This window comes from Rattus norvegicus, chromosome 15 (assembly GCF_021556685.1).
Source record: "Rattus norvegicus strain SHRSP/BbbUtx chromosome 15, alternate assembly SHRSP_T2T, whole genome shotgun sequence".
NCBI classification, from domain to species: Eukaryota; Metazoa; Chordata; class Mammalia; order Rodentia; family Muridae; genus Rattus; species Rattus norvegicus.
Window position 1 is genome coordinate 32940714 of NC_141548.1, and position 9174 is coordinate 32949887.

Sequence of the window (9174 nt, forward strand, 5' to 3'; positions counted from 1 at the left end):
GTTAATTGGTGCAGGTCAGAGACAGAGACCACAGATGCTAAAGTGGAGGTCATTTGGACAGGCGGTCAGCAAAATCCTTTCCTTTTTTCTAGATCTTTACAGGGTTCTGGTAGAGATTCGTGGGTCCCTCTGTATTTTTTGAGACAGGGTCTCATGGAACCCAGGCTAGCTCCTAACTTACTCTGTAGCCAAGGCTGACTTAGAATTTCCAACCCTTTGCTTCCACATCCCAAGTTTTGAGATTACAGGCACAGACCACCATGCCTGACTGAAATCCCCTTTGGTTTTTGGAGAGTAAAGTTTGCCCACATTAACTAACAGACACACTAGTACCTTTGTCTCCACCCTTTCTGTTCTCACTCAGGGCACTGGTGGCTGGGCTTTCTCATATCTGACAGAGGAGTGAAAACAGCCACTGCATAGACCGTCCCTTCAACTAATGCAAACCATACAGCCCTCCCACCCCAGGGTCAAAACTCACATAAGCACCTGTGAGTTCGATACCACCGTAGTAGGCTAAACCTCGGCGTTCACTGTAAAACTGAACACACCGGGAGGAGAGAAACACTGAAACAGGTGAAGGGTTGCCGCCAGACATCCCACCTGCTTTTAGAGCTTGCCCAAGACCCCTGGGACCTCCACGGCTCTCTAATCGTTTACTAATTCACACATTAACGACTCATATATACTGATTATTTGCCAGACACTAGGTTCTGTGCTTTCCAGACCTGACACACTTAATAGCTCCGTTTTACAGATGAAGAAATTGAGGCACAGAGAGGTGAGGTAACTCACTGAAGATATGTGATTAAAAGAGAGGCTGGGTCTGCATGACGTATCATCCGATGCCACTCAGGAACTGTCCGTCACTAATGCTGCCTTTTTTTTTTCTTCATTTTTTCATGCTTTTTTTTTTTTTTGGTTCTATTTTTCGGAGCTGGGGACCGAACCCAGGGCCTTGCGCTTCCTAGGCAAGCGCTCTACCACTGAGCTAAATCCCCAACCCCTTCATGCCTTCTTCTATGCAAGCATTTTTACACTGTTGTTGCCTTATGGCCCTATGCCTCAGTCTATGGTGTCTCCGTATTTTATTAGTGTACCACATAGTGTTAGTTAAGATTTCTCTATTTGGGCACCAAAGAGATGGCTTAGCGGCTAAGATCAGTTGTAGCTCTTGCAGAGGTAACCAAGTTTCTTTCCCAGTACCACAGCTCACAGCTGCCTAACTCCAGTCCCAGGGGATCCAACTCCCTCTTCTGACTTTCACCAGCTCAAGACATGCACATAGTGCACATACATGCATGTGGACGAAACAGCCATACACATGGAATAACATTTAAAAATATAAAATAATCGTTTCTTTTCCAGTTTGGTTCAGATTAAGATGAGTCACAAGTTCAAGCATATCCTGATTTTTCTTTTTTCTGTTGATTGCAAAAACAATACTCTTGAACCTAGGAAGTTTTTTTTTAGATTTATTTTATTTATTATATATAAGTACGCTGTAGCTGTCTTCAGACACACCAGAAGAGGGCATCAGATCCCATTACAGATGGTTGTGAGCCACCATGTGGTTGCTGGGATTTGAACTCAGGACCTCTGGGAGAGCAGTCAGAGCTCTTAACCTCTGAGCCATCTCTCCAGCCCAATGGTGAGATTTCTTAATATCTTCGAGCGAGTGATGAAGCTGGGGAGACCGTAACGGCTGGATCGTGAGAACATTCATTCCATTCCAACACCCACTGGGAGCTTTCAAAGCTTTATGTACGATGGTCTCCTGGATGAACACTAAGGCAATTCTAGAGTAGAGGGAAGTATCGGGGGTTGAGGAGAACTGAGGAGAACCAGGGGCAGGTAACGGAGCCTTCCTAGAAATCTAGGTAAAGGGTCGCTGGTTGCTAGCCAGGTAGATGGGAAGCAATGAGCAGGAGCAGTGGCTGTGAGGTGAGGGGGAGTTCTGGGGAGAAAAGCTGGTTTCTGGTCTGGGCCACAAGGAAAGCTCAAATTACAAAGAGATCAGGGAGCTGAGAGGAGCTTGTGATTCACACTTCAGCGGTTCAGCAGGTTGAGCAGAGGTGGAATGAGGGGGTCTGTTCAGAAAAGTTACCGTTGAGAAGGTGTAAACATTGGCGGTTTCCATCGGGTGGATGGACACGGGTGCTATTGACCAAAGAAGTTCAGGACAGAGCCTTGAGGGAGACACATTTAAGGGTGAGCTAGGCGTAGTGGTGCGCGCCTGCAACCCAAGCAGCCGCGGGACTGTGGGGCCTGAGAGCAGCCTGGTAGGACCCTGCCTCAAAACAACAAGGAAATGAGCAAACAGTGACTGGAGAGTCTGATAAAGGGTTTGAGACATGGATAGAAAGCTATTCAGTGGGGCTGGGGATTTAGCTCAGTGGTAGAGCTCTTACCTAGGAAGCTCAAGGCCCTGGGTTCGGTCCCCAGCTCCGAAAAAAAGAACAAAAAAAAAAAAAAAAAAAAAAAAGCTATTCAGAAAGCCCAGCGAGCACACTTAGGATGCGGGCAACAGAATCTGACAAAGGGACAGCCTGGGCAGCAGGAAGACTGAATGGGAGCAACCACTGGGGAGTGGGTGACTGGTTAAGCAGTGTGGGCGGAGCCACAGAGCCAGGTTTCACCAGAGACTTCCCAGGCCAGCCACTGGTCACAGATGTTTATTCCGACATCTAGGCCTAAAGAGGAGGAGAGTTGGTGCCCAGGGGTTCCACGGTTTTGAGAGCTGACGAAAGCTACCGGTCACCACAGCTACTTACTTGTCCTTTTCTCTTTTAGATGTAAGAGATGTAAACTCTTAAGCCTACCTGCTGAAGGGAAGAGTAGAGAGGAGCCATGGGCAAGGAGTGTGCTCAGCAGAAGCAGGGCCCGTGCTGGTGGAGGAAGACAGACACCAGGACCAGAGGGGAAGTTCAGCCTCCAGAGAGCAGTGGAAGAGGCAGAGGGAGAAAGGCTGGTGTAGGAGCAGTGGAGGGAGGGGCTCCACTCCCAGGCTGCACTTGGGTAGCCCATTTCCTCTGTGCAAATAAGGCGCCAGGAAGAGGGCAGAGTGAAAGTTGACAGTGGTTTCTATTTTTTTAGGCTCTCCAAGTCTAAGGAGATTTGGTCTCTAGAAAAGACTACCAACAGCCTTTGAGGCTTTCCTCACTATTTAATAGAATCTTACTTAAGCAAAACAGAACACAAAAACACGTAGCCAACAAATAAACAATTTTTACAACAAATTTTACAAGTCAAATCACTTAAACACTGATTACAAATTCAGTTAAATTCACCTGAATATTTTAATGGAATTGCAAATCTAACAGGTCAGAGCCTTTAAAAGCTTTGAGCATTTTGATAAAGCAAACACATCACTACAGCATTGTACAAGTTTAGTGTGCACGTGTGACAGAGTTTTTGTAGCCCAGGCTAGCCTTCAACTCCAGATCTTCCTGCTTCTGCCTCTTAAGTGCCAAGTTTCAGGTGTGTAACATCACACTAGGTTGGACCGTCCAGTTTTATTTTGCTTTATTTTATTTTTTTTGTCAAGACAAGGTTTTTCTGTGTAACCCTGGTTGTCCTGGAACTCACTCTGTAGACCAGGCTGGCTTCAAACTCACAGGGAACCGTCTGCCTCTGCCTCCTGAGCTCAGGGATTAAAGGTGTGTGACATCACCACCCAGGTGGATTGTCCAGTTTTAAACCTCCACTCCCACTATCATAAAAAATGAGTTTGTAGGTTATGAAATGGATACTATCTTACTCAGACCAAGTTTCGGATTTGGTCTTCAAATGTAAAAAGAAGAGGGTTACACTGCTGTGTGGTCTAAAGATAAGTCATCTGTTTCTGGGCCAAAGGAAAAGGGACATTTTCTTTATGCCAAGGAAGTCTTAGACTATCAACCAATAAATTCTTGTTTGGGTAGGAACTGATTGACCTTCTAAAGTGATTAAAACGTGTGTGTGTGTATGTGTGTGTGTGTGTGTGAGAGAGAGAGAGAGAGAGAGAGAGAGAGAGAGAGAGAGAGAGAGAGAGAGAGAGAGAGAGAGAAGTTGGGGAGCACGCTGGAGAGATGGAGTGGTGAAGAGCTCTGGCTGCTCTTCTCGAGGATCCAGCTCCACTCTCGGCACCCACAAGGTGGCTCACTGCCCACTCTAACTCAGTCTCAAGGGATCTGTTGCCCTCGTCTGGCCTCCAAGGGAACTGCATGTATGTGACGCACAGGCAAAACACCCAAACAAATAAAATAGAAATAAACTAAAAAATAAAACAAAACCCAAAGCCTACGTGATCTTCTCTGTCTTGGGTATCTCAGACTCATATCTTCCCATTTGACGGGTGAATCGTGCAAAGTGTTTTGCTCAAAATGTCACCTTGAGATTTTAAGTCTGTGTTAGGCAGACATCTCAGAGTCTGTGCCCTAACCACCAAGATATCGTAATATACCGTTACATGGTGTGGGGACTTTTCAAATACACCGCTGGTGCAGACCTTAAAATATTTGTATATTCTGGGTGGGTCCAGTCTAAGCATCGAATCCTCAACCTCCAAGAACTTTCCCATGGACATGGGGTATCAGCTCTACAGCTTAAGGGGCTGGATGGTAAATGGATTCGGAAGTGGCTTCTTTCCTCTTCCCTTCTGGGAAGGAAATGTACTGACCTCCACCTTACTTTCAACATTGTGAAACCTTATCAGAGAATAGTTATGCTTTTCCAGAACGTTGGCATACAGAAACTGCAATGAATAAACAGCACCTTATACCACCTGGTGTTAACAGGCTGATCCAATCTGCTGTATTCTGAAAGACTTCCAGTGTCCACTTACTCTTCTCCCTTACTTTAAGATTCCTGACATTTCGCTGGACATGATTGCCTAGAATAAAGTCTGTGGGCTTTGGAGGTGGTCCAGTGGTTACAACACTTGCTAGGCACACCTGATGGCCTGAGTACATATTCAGGCCGGCCATAGTCCATGCATCTGTAATCCTTGTGCTCTAGGAAGGAAGAATTCCAGAAGCTTCCAGACCAGAGAACCTGGGTCCAACACCCAAAGTTGTCCCCTCTCTCTCTCTCTCTCTCTCTCTCTCTCTCTCTCTCACACACACACACACACACACACACACACACACACACACACACACGTCATGAGTGCATGAGCAAGGAAAATACTCTACATAAAGATAAGATTGTTACCTAGCCTGTCCTGCCTTGGTGTGGCCAAGTGTGCCTCCGTTCTGCAATGAGACGATGTAATCAGAAATGTGTGTAGGCAGCTGTCAGGAAACCTTTCAAGGAAGGAGCTGTGTACTTCCTTCTTTCACGCTTTCCAGCGCTGCTGGGATGTAATGGTTGACACTCAAGAAGCAATCTTGGGCCATGAGGTGGCATGCCAAAGAGGCATTCCAAAGGGGGAGACTGGTCTTTTGTGATTATAAGCAACTATTTATCCTGAACTCCCCAGTTACAGAGTTTTTGATGTGAGACAGAAAGAATATCTTGTTTAAACTATTCTTCCTGGTCGCAGAGTAAGGACAAATGCTGAAGGAAAGTGCTCCCCTCACCCTCTTGTCTATTCCCTACCCCCATAACCCAGTGCTGGGGTTCAAACCTGGTGCATTGTGGGCATTAGCTTCTACCTCTGAGCTACACCTCCATCCTTATTTCTCGTTCTTTGTTCTCTCTCTCCCTCCCTCCCTCCCTTCCTTCTGGACAGGGTTTTACTATGGTTTGCCTGAAACTCACAGAGATCCACCTGCCTCTGTCTCCTGAATGAACACTAGATTTTTATTTTCAAACTTGTTCTGGCATTTATTTTTGCATGAGTACTGTACATTATAGCTTTTAAAACATATTGGGGGCTGGAGGAATGGCTCAACAGTTAAGAGTACTGACTGCTCTTCCAGAGGTTCTGAGTTCAATTCTTAGCAACCACATGGTGGCTCACAACCATCTGTAATGGGATCTGATGCCCTCTTCTGGTGTGTCTGAAGACAGTGACAGTGTCCTCACATACATAAAATAAATAAATCTTAAAAAAAAAAGTTATGGGGTTGGGGATTTGGCTCAGTGGCAGAGCGCTTGCCTAGGAAGCGCAAGGCCCTGGGTTCAGTCCCCAGCTCCGAAAAAAAGAACCAAAAAAAAAAAAAAAAACCCAAAAAAACAAAAAAAAACCCAGACTGTTATGCTCAGCTTTGAATTTATTTTCTCTTCAACGTGCTGTATGGGCTTCAATCCCGAGGTTCCCATTCCCAATTGCACCCTCGCTAACAGGACAAATACACTGTCTTTTTTTTTTCTTTTCTTTTTTTCGGAGCTGGGGACCGAACCCAGGGCCTTGTGCTTGCTAGGCAAGCACTCTACCACTGAGCTAAATCCCCAAACCCCAAATACACTGTTTTAACAAGCGTAGCTCCCAAGTTGCTTTAGATAGGTCCACTCCTACTGGACCATTGGGATAACGGGGTAAAAGAGAGTTTCTGATGTCAGTGGGAGAGTAGTTGGAGGGATGAGTCATGGACTCCCAGGGAACAGGAAACCTAAGGAGAGTAAGATGGTGTAGATCTAGAGGCAAAGCGATAGTAGGGACAGGCTATGGGTACAGGGAAATTAGCTGGGAGACAGATGGAGGAACTACGTGCCAGTCAAGAGTGGGAAGTGACTGAAATTCAGATTTCCAAGGTGGGGCAGTTCTAGGAGGTGGCCGAGGACGAGAACATGTGGTTACTGATAGGTTTCATGACTCATGTGTGACCTTTGACCCTGCCTCCAGGTCTGTACACGTGCTCTAGTTTCCCCTGTTAGCCAGAGCAAACACACACACACACACACACACACGCCTCAGGTCAGGAGATGAAGGCCAGAGTCCACTGGGACCTGGCACAGCTGGACCGTAGGATTCCTGCCTTCCGACTGTTTACCTGCAGAATGTTTGCATGTTCAGGGTAGGCACATGGCCTCATCCTGTCTCTCCAGCTACGGATGCTCTGTGGCCCTCTCCACACTGCTTTTTGTGGTTGAGGTGTCAGCCCTGTTCAGACAGTGCTGGCTGAGAGCTCTCTTTGCTGGCATTCCGCACAGGATGGAGCCTGCAGGTACAAGGAGGCTGGTCCATCTGGGCCCCTGCGGGAGCCTGTCAAGCTTACCTGCACCACCTGTCACCAAGCAGCACTGAGCAGGAGGCTGGGGTGGAGAACAGGAGGAGTGGAGTCTGGGTCGAAGTGCACAATTCCCCCTTGGCAAATCCTGCTTTAAGCTGCAGGCAGGAGGGGCAGCAGGAGGCTGGAGGGCGGCCGGAGTGGTAGTGGTGAGGAGTGTTCATCTAGAGAAAGCTCTGCTCTTCTCTACTCTTAGCATTGGGTGTTTAAATATGATCTCATGCAAGAAGGTGGGCTGTAGGCAGCCTGGAGGGGGTCTTTCTCTTGCCCTGAAAATACTTGTTTCTGGGGCAGGGGAAGGCAGAAGGGTTAGGTGCTAGATATCTGTCATTTAAAGGCATGGGTCTTCAGAGTGGGAAGATGAGGAAGCCCGAGAAGCTTGAATACTTCCAGCCACCCAGAAGATTCCCCCGACGCAGGCGCAGGGACACCCGATCCCCAGGGTCCAGGGGAAGCAGCACAGAGCTTGTGGCTGCCTCTCGGGTCACATCAGGGTCATTTGCAAAGGCTGAGATGACCGGCCATGTGTTCAGCATCAGACTCACCTGGGGAGGGGAGCCCAGTTAGCATCTAAGTCCCAGCCTCAGTTTAGCCTTAGCTCAGAACTCCCCCCCACTCCATGCCCCATTTTTCCAAGAGCTTTCTTTTGGGAACTCGAGTGTCCAGTGAGCACTGAAGGATGGCCAGTGTTGGGATCTGTACGTCTGCCATACCCTGCTAGCCAGGACCCTTCCTCCCTTGCTCTTGGCCCCCTGGATAGAGGTCAATAGAAGGGCTATCCAGGGATGTGCGGCGGCCCACTATGACCCTCCCGTCCCCCCGGAGGTGGGCTGGCACTCAGGTCACCTGAACAGTCTGGCGGTTGTACACCTTCACCACATGGAATCGGAAGCTGTAGACCCCACGGACAGGGGCCACGAAGCAGCCCGAGGGCCGATCAAAGCCACCGCCCTCATTCACCAGCACCTGTGGGGAAGCAGATCCCGTTGAGAGGGATTCTGGGTGCCCAGGGCTCAGGAACGTCACTGGGGTTGGCATTTGTACAGTGGGTGAGGGGAGAAGGGGTGGCACACAGACGTGACAGGAATCTGTAGACTCAAAGTATGAGACAGGGCTACGATGTCTCTGTGTAGGAATCGAAGCAGGCAAACAGTTGGTGGCCATCTTAGAAGAAGGAGGAGCAAGAGATGCAGGAAATGGTTTTCTTGGAGTCTGAGGGTTGCAAAGTGGCTTGGGCAGTAGAGTCCAGGTCTTCTGGACGGGGGTAGAGGAGTTACCTGGTCGAAGTAGATCGCACCACTGGTACTGTTGCCGGTTTCTCCTGCTGGTTCATGGTGGTGGCTTCGGACTGCAGCAAACGCCACTCGTCCTGGGGGTGCCTCTCCCAGGGCTGCTCCCCCAGGTCCTCCTGCAGTAGGTCTGCCTGGCTCACAGACCACCAGGCACTCCCCCTCCAGCAGGACAGGCTCTGACCCTTCTTGAGCCCACCCAGCCTCCAGGGTCAGAAACACCAGGGCCAAGGACAGCTTGGGGCTGTGCCATTTTGTCCCCATCCTTGCTATGTGCCCCTGGGACCCACAGATTTCGCTGTCTTCTATCCTCTTTGCTCTCCCTCCTCTGCTTCAAGGCTTCGGTACTCTTGCCCTGATCTGTCCTCTGAGTCTGGCACTTAGCCCGGGCACTCCCCTCCCTGTATCTTTTTGTGTCCCTCAGCTCTGCCTGGCTTTACTACTGCTTTCGCTGCGGATCCCTCCTCCTTGGCAGAGTATGGAGTGACAGCAGTTGGGCCCTGGGAGGGAGAAGAGGAATTGAGAGAAGGCACAAGGGCTCTAGTCCGACAAGGGTGCCTGTGTACACACACACACACACACACACACACACACACACACACACAAACACACACACGCACAAGCACACACACAAGCATATGCACAATCACATACACACGCACGCACGTATGCACACACGCACGCACGCACACACACACGCACGCACACACACACACACGCACATGCTCACA

At 48.9% G+C, this 9174-nt stretch overlaps 1 protein-coding gene across 1 annotated transcript; it reads right to left on the reverse strand.

The window, feature by feature from the left end:
- Nucleotides 1–6308: 6308 nt before the first annotated feature.
- Nucleotides 6309–8818, reverse strand: Cbln3 (cerebellin 3 precursor). The gene is made up of 3 exons (NM_001109330.2): nt 8432–8818; nt 8001–8120; nt 6309–7699 (listed from the first exon to the last, which is right to left on the reverse strand). Exons 1-3 carry the CDS (start codon nt 8705–8707, stop codon nt 7502–7504), a joined length of 594 nt encoding a protein of 197 aa, NP_001102800.1. The 5' UTR covers nt 8708–8818; the 3' UTR covers nt 6309–7501.
- Between the last annotated feature and the right edge of the window lie 356 nt (nt 8819–9174).

Bases quoted from the DNA above. Each gene is read 5' to 3' on its own strand.
- Cbln3 (NM_001109330.2), bottom strand. From the start codon at position 8,707: ATGGGGACAAAATGGCACAGCCCCAAGCTGTCCTTGGCCCTGGTGTTT. The intron at 8,121-8,431 runs GTAACTCCTCTA...GCTTCCCCACAG, and splicing joins GTGCGATCTACTTCGACCAG to GTGCTGGTGAATGAGGGCGG. The intron at 7,700-8,000 runs GTGACCTGAGTG...TCCCCTCCCCAG, and splicing joins ACAACCGCCAGACTGTTCAG to GTGAGTCTGATGCTGAACAC.